General features: G+C 43.2%; 2 protein-coding genes across 6 annotated transcripts; both read left to right on the forward strand.

Moving 5' to 3' along the window:
• Positions 1–105: 105 nt before the first annotated feature.
• MRGBP (MRG domain binding protein) lies at positions 106–5985 on the forward strand. The gene is made up of 5 exons (XM_080404420.1): positions 106–425; positions 1004–1125; positions 1685–1766; positions 3446–3520; positions 4570–5985. Exons 1-5 carry the CDS (start codon positions 200–202, stop codon positions 4758–4760), a joined length of 696 nt encoding a protein of 231 aa, XP_080260546.1. The 5' UTR covers positions 106–199; the 3' UTR covers positions 4761–5985.
• Positions 5986–7604: 1619 nt separating this feature from the next.
• Positions 7605–19831, forward strand: OGFR (opioid growth factor receptor). Of its 5 annotated transcripts, XM_080404409.1 has the most exons (10): positions 7605–7887; positions 9560–9612; positions 9914–9967; positions 12430–12474; positions 13206–13268; positions 13583–13667; positions 14052–14130; positions 14643–14709; positions 15000–15148; positions 16305–19831. In XM_080404409.1, exons 1-10 carry the CDS (start codon positions 7617–7619, stop codon positions 17701–17703), a joined length of 2265 nt encoding a protein of 754 aa, XP_080260535.1. In that variant the 5' UTR covers positions 7605–7616; the 3' UTR covers positions 17704–19831. The 5 variants fall into 5 exon arrangements, with proteins under 5 accessions (XP_080260535.1, XP_080260536.1, XP_080260537.1 ...); XM_080404410.1 differs by lacking the exon at positions 9914–9967; XM_080404411.1 differs by lacking the exon at positions 9560–9612.
• Positions 19832–19856: the final 25 nt, after the last annotated feature.

Here is a 19856-nt window from a genome sequence, read left to right on the forward strand (position 1 = left end):
GGAGCCGCAGCCCCGCGGAGGCCGCTGGGGACCCGCACCCCAAGCGCGGCTCCTGAGGTAAATCCGCCCTGCCCCGGCCGCCCCGCCCCGGCCGCCCCTCCCGCCCCGGCCCGGCCCGGCCCGCGGCCCGCCACCCCCTCCTCCCCGCCGGCAGGAGCCGCTGCGGGCGGCGAGCGGGGCGGGGGGCGGCGGCGCGGCGATGGGCGAGGCGGAGGGCGGCTCGGCGGCCGCTGTGGAGAAGCCGCCGCTGCCCGCGGCCGGCCCGGGAGCCGCCGCGGCGGTAGCTGCGGCCGCCGCCGCCGTTGCAGCCGCGGCGGCGGCAGCGGCGCCGGATCCCGGCGTGCCGGCGGAGGAGGCGGTGGTGGTGTGGAGCCCGGAGGTGGAGGTGTGCCTCTTCCACGCCATGCTGGGCCACAAGCCCGTAGGTGAGAGCAGGCCGCGGCCTGGAGTAGCGGCGCTGGCCGGGAAGGAGAAGCAGGCGCCGGGCCGCCCTGGCAGGCTCCGGCCGGGGCCCCCTCGGCGTGGCTGGCGGCCCGGCCGCGCCGCCGTGCTCCCCCTAGAGGGCCCTGGGTTCCGCTCCCGCCGCGGCGGCCGGCCGAGGGCCCCGGGCTCCTCCCGGCGCGGCGGGGCCTGCGGTGCAGCAGGCGCCGGGCCCTCCCGGCCCCCCAACCGCCCCTCCCGGGGCCGGCCCTCCTTGGCCCCATCGCCAGCGCCTTTCCGGCCTTGCTGCTGCCTTACGCTTGGCTTCGGTGGTTCTTTAGGCAGAGCCCTAAACCCTCCGGCTGCGGCCGCATGTCGGCATTACCGGGCACACCCTCAGCCCCTGCCCAGAGCGGCCCTGTAACGCAGGGTGCCACACCAGCCAGGCCGGGCTGCCCACGCTGCTCTCCGCTTCTCATATAGCGCATGATTTCCGTGTAACCATGGGATTATTTATTTTTTTAATTGTGTGCTGTAAATAAAACATTTCAGAGTGTTTAATTGCATTGAATTCTTCCCCCAGGTGTGAACCGCCATTTCCACATGATTTGTATCCGAGATAAATTCAGCCAGAATATTGGACGGCAGATTTCATCCAAAGTGATTTGGGACCATCTGAGCACCATGTATGACATGCAGGCGCTTGTGAGTATAAAGGGTTGATGCAGCCACAAGTCTTATTTCTTACAGCTCAGGAGTTTTGATAGGCCAGACTCACTGGGCCTGTCATACCTTTCATGTTACTAAGAATGATGTGTCTTTCCAGGGAGTAGATGGGACTTTCCTGTATAAAAGTACAGTAGGTGGGAGACGACAAAACCCGCAGTGGTTTATGTGTTGGGTTTTTTTTTTTCCATACTGTGTTCTGACTTTTTTTACTAACCTTGCCTAAATACTGACCCAGCAAACGTGTACATAGGTACTTAAGTGTCAGATAAGGAGGTTATAGTGTCTTTACATAAGAATTTGCCATGTTTGGGTTGCAAAAATGATCTGGAACGATCATGAGTCATGATCTGAATTATCTTGACCTTAGTAAACAGTTCGACATCAGGAGCCTCCTGATTCTCTAATGCCTGAAGTGTCTTGTTAAGAATGATTTAGCTACTAATTGCATGTAGAATAGAATTTGAGATAGCACTTCTAAATCCAAATTAAAGTTTCAACCAAAGTTATTCATAGATATGTTTCTTTTCTTTCTAAGCATGAATCTGAGATCCTTCCATTCCCTAACACAGAGAAGAATTTTGCTCTTCCTGACGAAATGATTCAAGAAGTGAGAGAAGGTGAGATGCAATAGCAGTCTCTTATCCTTGGTGGCTCTAATCTCATCTCAGAATGGATAGTTTAACAAAACTCCCCCCAAAAAAGAATATAACGTGTCAGTCCAAGGCTGTTAGTTCAGACCGGTGTGTTAAATGTATTGGGAAAAGGAAGTGTTAAACAGGTACAAGTTTATCTCATTAATTCTTAATCAGCTGACTGAGGGAAACTATCAGGGAAAGGATTATGCTGCTTGTGCTGTTCGTATTCTCATTATCAGCCTCTGTGATGGACCGCTGTAGGAGACGGGCCTAGCGGGGGAGTTAGACCTTTGGTCATATTCCACACAGTATTTCTCATATTCTTAAACATAATGTAGATGGGATGCTAATATAGCACAATCAGGTTCTATTTATACCATTTAGATTCAGCTTCTCCTTCTGGGTGTATGCAAAAGATCTGTGTGTTTCACTGATGGTAGTTTGCAGAGTGAAATGCAAAATGTGATTCTTTGCAAGGTGATTAGTAGTTTATTGTGGGGGTTTTGGACTTTGTTGAGACAGCTGTAATATTACATCGGACCATAATTTTTGCTAAAGTGGATGATCTGTACACTTTAATTCAGTTAATTTTATAGCAAGATCAGTTTTTTAATGAGTAGGAGCTATAAAGCTGAAAAAAAACATTTTCTGCTTTTAATTTGTATGTGATAATCTTTCTGTGATAAAATCTTATGTACCAGTGATGACATAAGGCAGTTACATAGCAGTTCAGCTAACATTTAAAAAGGTATACCAGGAATAAACTTAGTGAATAGCTGCAGTTTCAGTAGCTGGAGAAACTTGCTTTTTGACTATGGACTTGTACCTTATGCTAGTATAACAGTCTCATTTTTAGGCTATTACCATCTTTAATATGGTTCATATATCTTATTTTTAAAAGCATTACTGGTTTTTAATCTCTGGTGATAGATTTTGCATGAGGGTTTTTTTTTTTGTAGTTGCATTAAAATTAATTGAAAACAAAACCAATACAAAACATTTAGAGGCGTTTGTATAGATTCACAGTGTTTTCGGTGTACTGTGACATCACCTCTGTGTTTTTACCTTCTTGGGATTTAGCTACCTCTTTCTTCCAGATCTCTTTCACTCATGATAAACCTATCTGTATTGTCTAATCTAATAGAAATATGTGGCAGTTTGACAGCAATCTTAGGCTGAGTGGTGAAAGCTGGATTTTCAAAGTTTAGTTGGACGTGTGTTATTTGGTACTGTTACTCAAGGTAGGTGCTAGGAAGTTCAAGCATCTGCCGAAGGAGTTCTTGGCATATGTTAGACTACAGTGGAATGCTTCTCAGTTACTAGGTACACTAAACTTTACTAAAAATTCAGCATAAAATTATAATACAGCTAAGATGATGTGATATGTTTTTCCTATTTAGCATTGTGCTTTCTTCCTGTTAATAATTTCAGTGGAACTTCTTGACATGAGACATCTTCATGTTCACTGTTTTACATTATGCTTGTAGTGTGCTTGGACTCGTAGTGGTTTCTCTATCACAGTGTTGAGGAACCTTTCTAATTTCCTGCTGAATGCTGGACTGTTTGTTAATATTATGCACATATGATGAGGCTACTAATCCAGAAAAAATACATACAGTTCTTTAAAACTATCTAACCATTGCTAACAATCCTTTCTGCAGGAAAAGTAATGATAGAAGAGGAAGTGAAAGAGGAAATAAAAGAAGAGATGGAAACACATGCAGGTCCAGAAGAAGGTAAATTTGTAACTCTCTACTGTGTAATACGAGATTGAAAAACAACTGTAACTCTGAGAAAATAATGTTAAAATGTAAATGCCAAATATGGTGTACTTTGTGATTTGTATTCAGACTTAGTATATGCTCATGCCAAGAACTAGAATAATTTAAGAATGCACAGAGTAAGCAGCTGCTGGTATCTTGATACTTGAAAGGTTTCTCCTTTGCTCCTATGTGCAGACTTGTATAGTTTTGGAGTTTTTTGGTTTTAATATGTACTTGACAAAACCCTGGGAGCCTGAAGTAATCTAAGGATCTCTGAAAGTCAAGTCCGGTCTTGGTGAACCTAAATACTCTGTGTTAGGATATTTGTAGTCTTGGGGAAAAATAGGGCCTATAAATCAAAGAAGATTGTAAAATTGTATGCTTAAATGGGAAGGCGGGCAGAGTGGGTTTTTTATTTTATTTGCATTATCTTGCTTCTTTTAAATATAAGGCCTGTTTTCCTAATGCTGCTGAGAACAAAGTCAAATGTGAACATTAGAGATTCTGCTATTTACCTAACAGACTAAGCCAACTGTTAATTATAGAATTTCATAATATTTATATCACAGAATAAGTGGTGTTTTAAGCTTGAGTGTAATAAAAGATCTAAACGTGTATTTTAAAAATATATTAAATTTCACATTTTGGGTGTTCAGTTTTAAAATCTCTCTATAATACTAAATGTAACGACTGTTGCTGATCCTAAGTTTCATAGATTGGTCCTATGTTCTGTAAGTGTTCCTATTAAGTATCTTAATTTTAAGTGCTGTTTAATTCCAATTAATGAGTTTAATTTTTAGCCTGTCAAAATACATGCCTGTCTTTAAAGCAAATAATAAAAGCAAGATGTGCCTTTCTTAGAGAAGATTTTTCCTTTGAAAGTGAAATTTATACTTAAATGGTGGTTAACTATGCTGAGAATTGACTGGTTTGAGAAGTTTTATGTATTATAAAGAAATTTGATATCACTTTGCCTGTGTGTATGACTCTGATCTGGAATCATTACTTTGATCCTATTTCAGTTTTTGCACCCTCTGGAAGTTTAGGAAAAACAACTGAAAAGCCAAGCAGCAAAGAGAAAGAGAAAACTTCATCAGATTCTGGGTCCAAAGAAGGATCTGATAAGAGGAAGCGCAACAGAGTCACTGAAAAGGTCTTAAATGCAAACAGTAATCCTTCCAGTCCGAGTGCTGCAAAACGACGCAGAACATAAAGCGAGCTGTGAAAGAAGTAATAATATGGAACGTGAGGAGGGAGCAGTAAAAACAAGTAGCAGGATAGTCGCTACATAAACTTTTTGAGAAAGGAAAAGATATCTGAGCCAAGTATTTGAAAAATCTGCACATTGGCTTTATCCATGCAAGACTTTGTCTGTCTTTCCTGATGTGTTGTCTAGTCAGCACCGAGTAGCTGAGCGCTGGCTACCTTCTCAGGGCATTGGGGGAGAAAGCTGGCAGCGTTAAGAGTTCATGCCTGTGTAACAGTTCCGGTGGCTGCATTTCAAACAAGTAACACACTCTGTCTCAGCATAGTTCAGTGAAACATGGAGCCTCCATTCATGAAGAGCATAGTTTTTTTCTGTAAATGTTGGGTCGTTTTTTTGCCATTGTTGCTGTCTGTGAATGTTACAGACCCTCTGTGGGTAACATTGTTTGGCCATTTTACTTACCGCAAAGGTAGCGTTTGTATCAGATGTCTGAATCTTGTTAGTTCAGTAAAACTAAAGTTTTTTTAAATACAGATAACTACTGAGTTGAAGTATTCTTTTGCTCTGTTGGAGGAACCTTCTTTCACCCTCAGTGACATAACATTTTTCAGTCTTTAAAAGTTTATATACCATAAGTGAAGTGAAAATGATAATGCCCCTAGACAGAATAATTAATAAGTGTCCTAAATAAAATATCCAGTGATGTCACTGTAAGGTTTTGTAAGGGATCAGCTGAGCTGTGCGTGAACCTGGAGGTGTTGCTTCATCCATTTGTAATATAGTAATATATAACGGTGGGGTTTGTACTTCATTATTTATTTTTTTAAAGCAGTTTTCATAGATGTTAATGGAATTGCTATTCCAAAAATGTTAATTTTGTTCTACGACTTAAGAATCTTACTGACGTTGTAATGCTTATCTTTTATATGCTAGAATATTAAGATTTGATGAAGTTACTATTTTTGTGTTGTGAAGAGATGGACCGCAATCAACAAACACGTGTTAAATGGTGAAAAAAGTAGGCTGAAATGTTACTGAGTTTGTTTGACCGTATAACTATCAGTTAATGAAAAGAAGAATTCCTTCTTAATCTGTCAGTTTTGCCTTCAAGGTAAGGAACTAGGATTCCACTAGTTTTTGCTTTTACTCTAGGTACGTAGCCAAGTTCTTGTCTGCCTTACATGCTTCACTTGTTTTATACCAAGAATAAATTTGACTTGTTTTTATTTTACTAAGTGGTAATTGTTGTGTAACTGGATTAAAATTTGGCCCAGCTTATTTTGAAAGTTATTTAGGTTCCTTGTGCGTTTAGTGAAATCGGTCAAAAGTACCTACTGAGTTTTATCTTGGGGGGGTGGGTGGTGTGTTTGTTGGGTTGGGTTTTTTTAAACTGACTTTTCCTGGATCTTATGAACTACTACCCTTTTATTTCTCTAAGACATTTGATAAGAAATCCTGGCCTTCTGAACTCGATAGACAGGTTGCTGTAAGCTTCTAAACTAGAGGCTTTTGTCTTTTCTAACTAGCATTGTGCAGATGTGAAGTACTGAGTTGAGAAGATGAAGTTTCTGTTCTAATTTCTTGGAAGCTCACCTCGTTACCCTCTGGTATGCACCGGTGAGCTCTAAAAGGGCAGAACTGCTGAGATGGCCACTGTAACCGCTCTTGCAGCATGGTGCTAGCTCACTGCTTTACAGTGTGAAATCGCATAAACAAATTCCACCCCGGAAGGTATGAAACGCCGTGAATGTAGTGCTGTGCTCCGATAAGCCTTGCAAAATATCTGGTGAGATACCTGCCAGCTGGAGAGCTCCGCGGAGCTCCGGCTTGTGGGAGAGGTGCTGCAGGTGTCTCGGAGGTTTTCTGGATGGGTAGAAATTGAACTTTTATAACCTTATGTGAGGAACCTCCTAGGTTTAATTTTGATGTTTAAGAAAAAAGCTCAGTTTGCATGGTGGTATGATCAAGTTCCTAGGAGCTGTAATCCTGCATGATGTACAGATCTATTGTGGAAGTGAGTGCTGAAAGGTGAATTGCCTGTGTTAAGATTTGCTGTTTCCTTAAGAACTAAAGTGCTGGTTACTTCCTCATGATCTACATAGATCTTGGCCATAAAGTGCAGAGTTTGTAACTTTCAAGTCTCATGGCCTTGTAGGTAAATCCTTTTCATCTGGGCGATTCTGTTCAAAGTCTTTTTGCTATACTAATGAGATGGGGTTTAATAGCTTACAGTAGAAATGTGTCAATAGTGGTGTAATGAAATCGTTTTTAATAGCTTCAAGTAAAAATGTGTCAACAGTGGTGTAGCTTCCCAACACCATCCTTGAAGCAGGGGAAGTCGAACTTGGGATTTCACGGGCAATCCAGCAACACAGATTTTTTTTTGGGGGGAATTTGTTGGCTGTGAGGTTAGGTGCTTGGGAAACGCGAGTGCTTTAGGCGACCCGAGCGCTGCAGCTCTCTTTTCCTCCCTTCCCTTTTACCAAATCCTGGCTTCTTGGGAAGATTGTTCTTTTATGCATTTTCCTGTAAGAGAAATACTACCTCATCCTATGGAAGGAGTATGTTTTTGACATGTGATGAAGTCATACGCAGATCTTGCTGAATTCTTCACCCTGAAGGACAGAGGAAGGCTCCCCTTACTCCGATATCTTGCTTCCAGCAGCAGTGCCTGTGTGTGGGCTGGGGGGTAGGCGCTCAGCGCTGCCCAGCGCCGCGGGGGCTGGCCCAGGGCAGGTTGAAGCGCCCTTTCCCTTCGCCGCGGGGCAGGGTAGCTGCCGGGGCGGGCGGGCGCAGGGACCGCGCGGCGCCGCAGGAAGGGGGCGGGGCGTGCCCGCGCTTCCTGCCCCGCGCCCGGGCTTTATGCCGCGCGGGCGGCCCCGCTGCCCACTGGCTGCCCGGCCCGCCGCGCTCCATGGCGGCCTGTGTCGGCTCCAGGGCGGCGGAGGAGGAGGAGGCGGAGGACGAGGCGTGCTTCTGGCGGTACGACTCCACCTGGGAGGAAGACGAGGACGAAGAGGAGGATGGCGCCGAGGGCGAGCCGGAGGGAGCGCAGGCAGCCGCCGGGGAGGAGCGGCCGGACGCGGGGCAGCGGCCGGTGCCGGGCTGGGCGCGGGGCTCCCGGCAGGCCCAGGTGGGTGCCGGCGGGGGGGGGGGGGTGTGTGTGCCGGCGGGGGGGGGGTGCCGGCGGCCCGTTCACCCCAGGCCTCCCCGGGCCCAGCCGCCCTGGGTGCGCGGGGGTTACCGTGTCCCTCGCGATTATCGCGGGCACTTCGGCGGGGGACGCTGCAGGCCGCCCCCGGGCGCGGTGGCGGTGCCCCCGTGCCAGGCTCCCGGTTCACCCCGGGGAGCGGGGGCAGCCTGAGGCGCTGAGGAGGGGTCGGGGGGGCCTGCCCGGGCAGCGGCCGCTGGCGTGTGGGCCTGCCCTCCTCCATGGAGCAGATCCCTCGGGAGGGGAGGGGAGGCGGCTGAGGCTGCCGCAGGAGCCCCGGGTGGCCGGGGCAGGGCTGTGCTGGCACTGAACAGCCCCTTGAGTTCCATTAGACTGCCGGGAGCTGGTGTATGAGATAGACAGATACATATATTCCCTCCACCATTCCCTGTGGTCTGGGTACTTTATCCCATACACACCATAGCTGTCCTCTGTGCCGCCTGCCAGTTCCCCGCGTTCCGATGGCTGCTGGGTTTGGCGTGAGGACACTGATGTTCTTCAGCAGCTCCTTGCTTTTAATTTTTTTTCATGGTATCCTCATCTTTGTATGGTGGCCTTTCGTGTCTGCTCTTTCATCAGTAAAAAGTCACCACTTGACATCTGCTCGCTTTTAAAAATGAGCCGTAACTTTTTATTTCTTTCAGACGTGTTTTTTTTTCCCTAGGGAGCATCTTTAGAGCTCCCTAGGAAATGTAGCATTATTTCAGAGCGACTCTGCAAACAAAAAAATACCCATTGGTATTTTAAAAGCTGCAGGTATGTGTGCAGTTGTAGGGAGTGAGGTGGCATTGCAAAATGCGAACACTTGTGTCTGGTACCTTCAAATAATGTTGATTTGAAAGAGAAGGAACTTTGTTAGTCTTATCTGAGGCTCCTGTCTTTAGCATCAGTGTTTTTGAGTTTGACACTGGGTGTCAGTAATTTCTTCTACAGCATTACTTGGGCAAAAGCGAAACTGTGTCTCTGGATTTCTCAGTATTTGCTGGCTTAGTGAAAATGCATTACTGAGCTCCTCCCATTTCGGGGAAAGGGAAACAAACCCTTCGCTTGAGTTTCGTTTCAGCGACTCATCTGTATTCTTAGACTCTATGTAGGCAGATGAAGCTTTCCAATTAGTTTGCTTTTAAAGGAGTTTAATAATAAACTCCAATTTTTTATAAGCATTAAGATATTAAAACAGCCTCCCTCTTAAAAAAATTAATACATTCTGTGCAACATAGTAGTCCAAACACTCATGACTTGCTACAAAAATACCCGCTCTGTACTTTGCAAACAAAATGGAAGTTGAAATACAGCAGAGGGACGCATCCATGTGCATCTCTGCATCTTCACAGAGTTAGACTGTAGCTAGGCCTTGGCTGTGCACGTAGGTCTGTGAAAGGCCACAGGTGTTCTAGGCGGAATAGCTGTAATACTTGAAGGAGGGATTTCCTTGGAAGCGTTTTGCTCTGTTTGAGAGCACGCTGTCAATTCTCTCTTGTACATGGCTGGAGTTCTGGTTATGTTCGCAAGTTTTAATGCCTCCAGAACATTCAGACTGTTCTTTTTGAATGTGTGTGTTCTTCAGGTATTTTTTTTTTTTTTTTTTTCTTAGAGGAACTTCTGGATTGTGACAACCCTAAAAACAAGGACCATTTTTTCACTCCAGTGAGTGAGCTTTTCGAACTTTGCCTTATAAAGGAGGATGTTGTCCCCAAGGCTTACGGCCCCTGGAATATTGTTCTGCATCTTTAAAGAGAAGTTCTTCCTTCGGTGATGAGTGTGTAGTCACCTCTGTCTGACAGTGCCTGAAAATTTTTTAAGGGCAGTGAGAATGAATACAAAAAGAGACAGTAAAGCTTCTGTTGTCTGTTCATGCCTTTACAACCTGCCAAAGGCACGAATCAGCTTGCAAAACTGATTCCAGCTTCCACTTGTATTACACTAATCCTCATTCTTCTCCCCTCAGTCTAGATGGTATACTTTATATCTGAAGCTGCTAATGTGTTTATTCAATACTGAGGTTAGAATTTGTTTTATTATTTTCACTATGCACTTTCAAAATTAAATTAAAAACCTACTTTTACCTTTGCATTTCACTTGTGTCTCTGCAAATAACTCCACATTCACGGTCTGAGGTTCCTGGGGTGTGTCTTTTCAGGTCTTTCGCATTTCGGCGCTTTTAGCTTCTAAGAGCGAGCACTGAAAAACTTGGGGTTTGTGCCTATTTTAAAAAGGTTACTTCTTAGTCTGCTGTAATGCATGAGGGTTTGTGTTTGGCTGCTCAGAGCTGTGTTTTATTAAACCCTGTAGTTCTGCCTTCTAACTCTCCATCAACAGAAGATTTTGATCACTGTTCTAGGATGCTGCTGTCTTTCTCATTCCTGTGTCGTGTTCACAGTCTACACATTCTTTCATCCATTTCAGTTGCAGCTGGTTTCCAGTTTTTAGCCAAATATTGTGTTACCTTCTCCTGGCTTTGTTCCCTGCTTTCCTCACGCTCTACACAGCGATGCACATTCTGACTGATGCGTTCCAGGTTTGGAGGGAGAAACCCGCTTAGATTGCCTGTCAGTGCTGTGAGAAGTAAGGGGGCTCGATTGGCGTGGGCAAGTTTCAGTCTTGCAATTTAGTTTGTCTTTCTAAGCTGGAAAAAGGAAGGTTGTGTTTCTGTGTGGCTTACATGGAAGTTTACAGAGATCTAGGAACACCACCTTCTTGGAGGGAGGGCTGAGTTTTGCTCTCTTTGCTTCCCTATCTTGTTCTCTTTAATGCTGTGCTCTCAGATGCCTTTTGCCAGGATCTAGCATCTTTCTAGACAAGCCTTACAGCGTCTTGCACCATGGCATTGCACTCATCTCTGTATCTACATTTACTCTTCAGCAAACCAGTTCTTTTTCAAAATTGGAGCCAGTCTACTATTAGCCTATCCCACCTGACTGTGTTAAAGGATGTTATCTTAGAACGTTAAGTGTAAAGAATATCTGGAAATTTATTCTCCTGTAATAGGGAACAAGATTTTCATTAATTTGACATGTGTCAGAATTTCATGCTTGGAGTTGCAAAGTTATAGTCAAATGATGAATGTCATAGTGCTAAATCCCAGTCTCTGCTTACATCTCAGACAAAAGAATAATATTGATCTGTTGTTGCTGAACATATTTCTTAGCCTTGTGCTTGCAGCCTCTTACTTTTTTTTTCTGTCGGCTGTGTAGCAAAGCTTTTTATAATTGTGTGCATTTCTGCAGTCTGGGTAGATTCTGGGGATGGACAGTATTGGATTTCTAATCCCGTATGGGCCATGTGGCTGTGGGAAGTTCTGCCACCTATTTTGGTCTGTGTTTGGTCATCTATAAAATGGAAATGCGTTGTAACGTAGACCGGTATTATTTTAGGTCATCACAAGTTATTACTCATAAAAAACAACTTGAGCTTAATTTAATCCCTGTCACGGAAGTATGGGAGTGTCATAGTGTGTAAATGTATTTTTAAAATATAGTTTTAAAAATTCTGCATTGATGACCTCCTGCTGTGGGTAAAGGTTTGATGTCCAAATGCTGTGGGTGCTTCATAAATAGAAGTATTAACAGTCAACAGGGCAGCTGAATGGATGACTTCATTACAACAAGGTGTTAGAAAATCCAGTTCCTGTCTTAATAATTAAGGAACCAATGATCGGTGTTCAGTAGAAATTGGTGGGGTTTTATATTTCTCTGTGCAAATGAGGTTAAGAAGTATGAAATGAAGTTTAAAGAAACACCTTGGGGAGAGCATTTGCTGCTTCTTTCTTCTGAGTTTCTTGAAATACTTACTTTGCAAGAGCCTGCACATCTTACCTGTTTCACAAAGACCCTGCTCTTGCTGTGAGCTGGTGTTGAATGCTCTAATCGCAGTGTGCTTCGCTTTGGGGGAGTCCTTTTATTCATGAGCACTCTAGTTCATTTTGGTGGTTCTGCCTTGACAGAACACTTTTAAGCACTTTCATAGCTTGGGGCAAGATGGGTCAGCACGCAGCAAGATTAAACCTGTCTGTGTTGCTTGTGAAGTGTTACAAAATCTCTTAAGATTGAAGTAATCCACTGTAAAAAAAAAAAAACAACAAACCAAATAATTTATTATTCAGCTAAAATGCATTTTATATTAAGTCTTACTTGCAACTTCCATTTCTCTGAACTTCATGGAAATAAAGGTGTTCTTTGTGATCTCTGTGTAAATGCTACATTTAGAATGAATCTAGCACATCTGTATAGCGAGGAGAACCTGTTACTTAATTGTCAGGTGGACATGGCACCACAGGTTTTTCTCTATAGCAATTTGAATTACGAATAAAATCAAATTTATTCAGCTGTAACTAGTTAAATCTGTTATTTGGCAACTAATAGGGGTCACGTGAGTCACTGCTGTGGGTATTTCATATATATTTCTTGTATTTTATTAGTGAAGTTTGGTTTCAAAACACTTCAACTAAATGCCTTTTATTTGTAGGACCAAAGATCAAATTCATCACTGCTGTCTTGGAGAGGTTTTCAGGTAGGCTTGACATAAAGTTTGGTTAGTTGGAAGTATGAGCGATAATTGTGATGATGGTTGGAATGGAAGTCCAATAAAAGAAATATCTAACGTAACAGTATGGCTCTTGTTATTGTCCACTGTCCAGATCAGCATAATACTAAATCAGCAAGGCTGCTTTTGAGCGTAAAGCTAAGATTAAAAAAAACTTTATTTCAATAATGTCTAGAGGCAATGAGAATCTTGAATTTAAGGGATATTTCTGCATCTTAAATTCTACAGTTTCGAACTCTGATCTCTGTCTTGACTGTGGTATAGAGTGACTCAGAGAATGAGAGGTAGGGCTTGGTTTGTCTTGTTTTAAAACCTTTCAGTTAAGGAAGAAAATTACATTTTGCCATTTGGGATTTCCAGCTAGTTCTGACTATTTGTGTAGGAAAAATCAACAGGGATAAAAGATACGCATAAAACATAAAGAACTTGATTAACAAGACTAGAAAGAAAAAAAAAAATTTAGTTAAAGGACATGGTGTGAACTTCTCTTAGTCCAAAGTTGTCTTCAGGAGTGCAGAGAAACAATGCTGTAGCAAACTGGCTGGGTTTGGAGGTGCTGGGAGCGCAGCATGGGGAGCATAGGAGAGTGATAGGCAGGGATACATGTGAGAGATGCTGAATTCAGTCAGTGGATTATTTTTTATTTTTTTTTAGAAGACAACTTTAATCTGGATCTCTGATCTGTCTCTCTTCTCTAGTTCTCAAGCGGGCGCAACTGGAATGCAGCAAGAGACTTGCAGAGATACAGACATCATTACCCGGTATGGACTAACTAATGATGCGTATACTCTTGGGCTGTTCTTCATTGCATGCTAAGTTTAGGAACTTTCTAGATTTGAAGGCACCCTTTTGTCTTTACATTGACAAGCTCAGAACCTTTAAAGCATTCATTTGCGAGGGGGAAGGGATGATGTGCGTGTGGGTGCATCAGAAACAAGCTGTTAATTCCCAAAACTCATGTCAAGGAATTAGCTTGAAATATTTAGGAAATGTGAGGGAAAGCAAGGAGAAGTGTTGAAGTGAATGCTGCCTTTTTAAAGATCACTGCTTGTTGATTTCTTGTTCTCATCTCCAGGGTTTGGTAGAATCAGAAAATGAGGAGGAAGAAGACATGTGGAACTTAAGCTTTTATAAAAATGAGATTTGTTTTTTGCCCCGGGGTGAGTACCTTGTGCAGTGACTGTTTGATGCAGTCTGCTGCAGCTGGTTGAATTGGTGAAAGAGTAGCTTGATCCATGTGGGACAATTACTAAAAAAACCACAGCCAAACAAAGCACACCACCAAAACCAAAACAAACAAAAAGCCACCAAGAATTTCCATTTTAAAATGTCTTGTTCCTGCTGTATGTGCCTTACTTTTCTGTTTAATGATAGAAAACTAAGATTTTTTCTTTGAGTTTACCAGGTTGGTTATCTAGTTAGATAAGCTAGTGCCTGTATGCGAACACCTGGCTCTGGATAGTAAGCTACCTTGGGTGGCTGGCTAACTTTAATATTCATTTGGTGTCATTTCTTCTTGCCTAACTTTTTCCTTTTCTTCTCAGGTTTGCATATTGAAAATCTGCTTGAATCTTGGTGGGACAACTATGAAGTTCTGGAAGAAAACCATTCTTACATACAGTGGTAAACTGTCTGCGTGAATATAGTGCCTCTCTTCAGTTGTGCCTCTTCTAAGAGTCAGTTGTATCTGTGTTCCTGAATTCAGTTTCCCCAAAGGTTCAGAATTGCTCCTGAGTGAAACCCATGTCCACTTTATTTTTATTAAGTTATATCCTTTTGGAAACAATGCAGTGGAAATCTGGAAAACCAGACATGGGTTACCAGTGCAGCTGTGGCAATAGATCTCAGTCATGGTTGGTCTTACAGGGTATTGCAGATCAGAGTATTAGAGCAACAAGAGAGATGCAGATAAGCAACGTATATTGTTGTCATTGGTGTGGACAGTGCTTTTATGGGAGGGGTGTATTTGTCATATAGTAAACTACTTCTGTGTCCATAAAGATGTGAGGACTCCAAGAGATGCCTCTGATATCACAATTTTTGAAATCTTTTGTTTGTTTGTTTTTTAAAAAAATGGGTACTGTGGACTGGATGTCGTCTTTGCTTATCTGGTCTGAAAATTTCTTTCCCTTCAGGCTATTCCCTTTACGTGAACCGGGGATGAACTGGCGTGCCAGACCACTCACATGTCAAGAAATTCAGGTATTTAAAGCTTTTTTCTTTTTTGAAATCTGAAGGATGTTAGGATTTTCCCTAAATACCTTACATTTGAAGTCTAAGTTTTCTTACGTTGCTTCCTTGGGGCCCTAGTGTGAAGAGAGCTCACTCAAGCACTGTTAAGAATTTGTCTGTCTTGTGTCTGCCAGTGGCTACACCAGCAAATGAAATGCTCAGTGATAAAATCAAGCCTTGTTTGTCCCTTAGGTGCCCCTTAAACTGGTGCAGGTCATCAGGGGTTGCAGCTCGTACTCATTAGTGTGTCTTGTTTTCAGGCCTTTAAGAAGTCCAAGGAAGTTATGCAAAGGTTTATACGTGCTTATCAGCTCATGCTGAGATTTTATGGGATCATTTTGACCAATGAGGAAACTGGAGAACTTAAGAGAGCAGAGAATTGGGCTGAACGATTTCAAAACTTGAACCGGTGAGTCTGAGCCTGTGTTGATGCTGCTGGTCATTTACTACAGCCAGGTGCCTCTTGGAGAAGAAAAAAAAAGCCAAAGTCAAGAAAATGCTCAGCCCTTGAGGAGCGGATGCTTTTTGTTGATAAAAATGTTAGCTAGGTGAAGTATATTTACCTTGGCTTAGCCTCTGACTGCAGGTCATCACACTCTGTGACTTTAGTAAGTGACAGGTGTTATAAGTAAATGAGTTGAGATTGATTTTCTTTTGTATCCAGCACAGCTGTGAACAGTAGGCTTTGTTCAGGTTGCTCTCCTGAAGTATGAAATACAGGCTTGGAGATGCTAATATTGGCCCTAGCAGAGCTTGTGTTTAAAACCATATTTTAAGCAGGAATCGCTGAAACGTTTTCACAGGTAGCCAAATTGCCTTTTAGTATTCTGTTAAACTACAAAATAGGAGCATTTCCATATGCTTCCCTGATTGTTTATAAAACTGCCTTAATGTGTGTAAAATGCTTTAAATCCTTGGTTGAAAAGTGTTTTGCGAATTGATGGTTTTTCATACCACTTTTTATTTTTTTTACTTACACTTTTTATACCACTGCAGGTCATACCGTAGAGATAGTAGTGACCCTTCATATTCTGGTACCCCTAATGCTATTAACAAGGGCTCTAAAAGGACTGGGCATACTCACACAAGAAAAAAACAACTTGAAGACTGTCAAGTATTTAAAAAAAAAAAAAAGTGTTGTGTCTGGCTTAAGTCCCTAAGTCACGGATTTCTGGCAGCATCCTTACCTGCCTGTATCCTTACAGTTTTTTTACGGGCTTACCCTGCAGGGTCAGTGTTAGGGATAGGACACTGGGCTGCATGGACTTGTGTGTCTGTCAAGTGGTGGCTGGTATCTACTGGTGAGTGATGCAGAAAGCCAGAACAGTTCCAAGCAGTTGAGGTGATTAATCCTAGCAGCCCAATGAGGACTAGGAAGGTGCTGCTGAAGGCAGACAGCAGCAGTCGGTGCTTTAAAAGTAAGCCCACCTGTACTCCCATCTGCATTATCAAGTAGTCTTTAACAGACCGTGGCCAACAATGCACAAAAACATTTTGCAGATAGCCTGGAGGTTCGTAGTGACAGGTAAGACTTTCACTTAACTTTGCTTATCTGTTTTGTTCAGGTTCAGCCACAACAATTTGCGGATTACTCGCATCCTGAAGTGCCTGGGAGAGATGGGTTATGAACACTATCAAGTGCACTTGGTAAAGTTTTTCCTAACAGAAACTCTTGTTAAGGAGACGTTACCAAATGTCAAGAGAAGTGCCTTGGATTACTTCCTGTTCACCATCAGAAGCAAACAGAAGAGAAGAGAACTAGTCCACTATGCTTGGCAACACTTCAAACCTCGGGGCAGCTTTGTGTGGGGGCCACATGATAAACTCTTGAAGTACAGACCCCGCTCTGCTAGGTCACAGCTGCACCAAAAGGCTGAAGATAAAGAGGAAACACCTGGTAAAAAATGTGATGATTCTGTGGAAAAGGATCAGAACCTGTCCATAGAGGGAGAAAAGAAAGCTGGAGATGCTGCAAACTTGCAGCCTAAAGTGAATGATGAAGATGTAAAAGATAAGTTAAGTGAATATGTTTCGAAGGGAGATGGTGAAGAGGAGGAAGAGACTTCACTTACCCAGCAGGAGAAGAAGGATTTAAGCAATGAGGCTGAAGAAGTGCAGGGTACAGCAGAGAATGATTGCACAAAGGAGAGCAAGAAGAGAAAACTGGATGCAAATACGGCAGATGCTAAAAAGAGTGGACTGTTGAAAAGCCCTACTGATATTGAAAACATTTCCCGTAATCTGGGAGAATGTGCAATTGATGGAGAAATCCCTTGCTCAGTTCCGCTTTTACAAGCAAAGGAGAACCAGGAAATACTGAAAGAAGATGATGCAAGCACCAAAGACTCAGCAGTGCCTGAGACTGCTGATGCAGTTGTGAAACGGAGGAAAGTTGATAAAAGAACATTGAGAGCCAGGGCATGCAACTTGGCCATAAACCTGAACATGAACCCGAATGTTGGGCCCTCTGCCTCCAGTGCCAAGTTAAAGCCACCTGTTGCAAACACTGAGGCTGAAGAAGAAAGTGTCAGTGGGGAAAGCACAACTGTGGAAGTGACAAGTGAGAAGCGTGGTGGTGATGCACATGGTGGGGCTGTGAGACCCTCAGTTGGTTCCAGGCTCCCCAAGACTGGCAGGACTTCTTCAGTAAGTGATAGCTTGGAGTTGAGTGGGGATCAAGTCAGAGCAAGGAGTGATCAGAACCACTGCAGCAGCACATTCCTGGGAAGCAAAAATGGGGTAGATGGGGTAGAACAGCATAAAAAGGCAGAAAATGCAAATGAAAAAGGGCAGGCAGAAGTCACAGGCAACAAACAAGTTCCAGAGAGTATTGAGCAGAGCAGCGTGGCATCCACGTGTCCTGAAGAAGACAGTACTGAGGTTGCAACAGAAAAACGTGAAAGCTCTGAGCATGCAGCAGAACCTGATGAAGAGCAGGTAGCGGCAGAGTTGAGACCGGCATGACAAGCACTCAAGCAAGCAGAGATGACACTGCCCTAACTGCTGGGAGCCAGCTTTGGTGATTTGGATAGCAGAAGTACCTGGAAAAATAAACTTCCTTTGGGCTGGTCCAGGGTAGCTCCTGTCTGGCTTTCACCCTTCCACACTTTTTTAAAAATCATCTGTAGTAACTTCACTGAGATCCAGCCCTTGGTTTACCCTAAAGAGGAAAACTCCAGTCATCTTCATGGACAGGCTGTGTCCTGTTGCTGGTTTTTTATCTGATGTTCAGGACTGTCTTGGAGCAACAGGGGTTTTTGCACTTTGCTTTGATTCTGGTATGTCCCTTCTTAAAGAGAAGAGGAAAACTGATCTGTTTCCTTGTTTGAACTGGTCAAGTATTTATTAAATACATCATTTTTAATGTAAGACAGCATGACCTAATTGGCCAGGCCTTTCTATTACCATGTAACTTCTATTTATTATTGAAAGGCTGTACCTTTCCTGGAGATTTATTCCTGGCAAAGGTGCTGTTTACCTAAAAGAGATGAGTATATACATTTCACATCATTTAAGAGTATAGTTGCCTCTCCTCCTATAAAGAAAATTTGATTTCAGACTGGGATAAAATGCATAGTCAAAATGTATCTGTGACCAGTAGTGACTTGTTTGTACAGACACTGTTCGCTAGGGTGCTAAGTACTGAGCATTTATTCCCTTTATTCCCCCCAGAAGTTGCTTTGTAGGGCTTGTTAGTGTTTTTAAGAATATGGATCATCTACTGATTTTGAAGAGGAAAAACCTTCAGACTTTGCATAAAGCTGCCTAGAGCTCTTCTTCCCCAGGTTTTTCCACCACTTGCAGACCCTTGATAGTCTTCCACAGGTATTTGTGTCCACTACTGGTTCAAAGGTCTGCCTTCCTCAATTGCCAAAACAGAACAAATAGTTGTCATTGCATTTTTGGGGGCTCTGCTGTTAATTTGCAGTGGCCTGTGGGGCTCTCTTTTCTGCAGGCCCATCGCATGAAGTTAGATGTGTCAGATTTAACCCACTTCCTAGTTAGAGCAGGATTGTTTTACCACTAACGATTAGCATGTCAGGCGGTGAGGGCATGTTAAAGTGCAGCATAGCTGGAAACCACTGGGCTTTGTGGGGCAGTTAATTGAAACTTTAATTGGAGGGGTACGCTTGTCTGGTTGATTTATTTACGGCCCTCAAGGATTTACTTTTAGACCTTGCCAGCTATTTGCCTGCCTCAGTGTTCCTGACCTCCCTGTTAGCTGCTCTGCCTGACTTACACAGTATTCAACCAAGTCTGAAGGAGCGTTAAACAATTTAGCACTTCTGCTCCTAGAGATTTACAACAGAGGACCTGTTTCATGAAGCAGGGGAAACAGTTTCCACCAGCCAGAAGGTCTGGACTCGCTGTTTGCTCAGATTGTTTGGTTTAGATTTGGGGATTTTAGGTGCTGTTTGTGTAGGAGATGGTTAGAGGCTTACCAGCTTTGCCAGAGAGCAGATGCAGTAGCCTGTGCGATGTTCATGGTTTTCCTCTCTCTGCTACAACTCTGAAGATCTTTCAAGGAATTTGATCCGTGACTCGCCAGCCCAGACTGTAGGTCCTGATCCAGCATGCCACATATACATGTGTGGGAATAAAAATCTGCAAGCTTAACACCTAATGGTCGTGGTCACACACGTGCTGGAAAAAGGCTTTAATGTTTTTAAAATAATTTTTTTCTTATGAACAAATGGAGTTAAATAGCCAATAAGAATACGCTTCACTACAGATATAAATACTTGAAGATGCTGAGTGAAAATTATTTCATAAAAGATTCATAAGAAATTGTTAATCATGGCTTTTGTACAGATTTATAGTAATTTTCTTATTTAATGAAATTTTCATTGTGAATATGTGCTCAGTTGGGGCATAGACCATGTATCTTGTTATGGTGATGTGTGGTTTGTTTTTGTGTTTGATGGGGTGTCCCTGTGAGCCCTAGTCTGGAGTGCTCAAACCAAACCATTCCCTATCATGATCAGTTCTGGCTGTAGGTGTACGCGTTGAGTTCACAGGATGTTTTCCAGTTCTCAGAGCTGTATCACAGAGTTTGTTACGTTGTCACCTATTAAAGCATGACTTTAATGCATACCAGTTTCCACTTATGTTTTTTT

The sequence above is a fragment of the Falco punctatus genome, assembly GCF_963210335.1.
Source record: "Falco punctatus genome assembly, chromosome: 10".
NCBI classification, from domain to species: domain Eukaryota; kingdom Metazoa; phylum Chordata; class Aves; order Falconiformes; family Falconidae; genus Falco; species Falco punctatus.

Excerpts from the sequence above, each read along its gene's own strand:
- MRGBP (XM_080404420.1), top strand. The coding sequence starts at position 200 with ATGGGCGAGGCGGAGGGCGGCTCGGCGGCCGCTGTGGAGAAGCCGCCG. Across the intron at positions 1,767-3,445 it reads GATTCAAGAAGTGAGAGAAG|GAAAAGTAATGATAGAAGAG; the intron begins GTGAGATGCAAT and ends TCCTTTCTGCAG. Across the intron at positions 3,521-4,569 it reads ACATGCAGGTCCAGAAGAAG|TTTTTGCACCCTCTGGAAGT; the intron begins GTAAATTTGTAA and ends ATCCTATTTCAG.
- OGFR (XM_080404409.1), top strand. The coding sequence starts at position 7,617 with ATGCCGCGCGGGCGGCCCCGCTGCCCACTGGCTGCCCGGCCCGCCGCG. Across the intron at positions 7,888-9,559 it reads GGGGCTCCCGGCAGGCCCAG|AGGAACTTCTGGATTGTGAC; the intron begins GTGGGTGCCGGC and ends TTTTTTTCTTAG. Across the intron at positions 9,968-12,429 it reads TGTGTTTATTCAATACTGAG|GACCAAAGATCAAATTCATC; the intron begins GTTAGAATTTGT and ends TTTTATTTGTAG.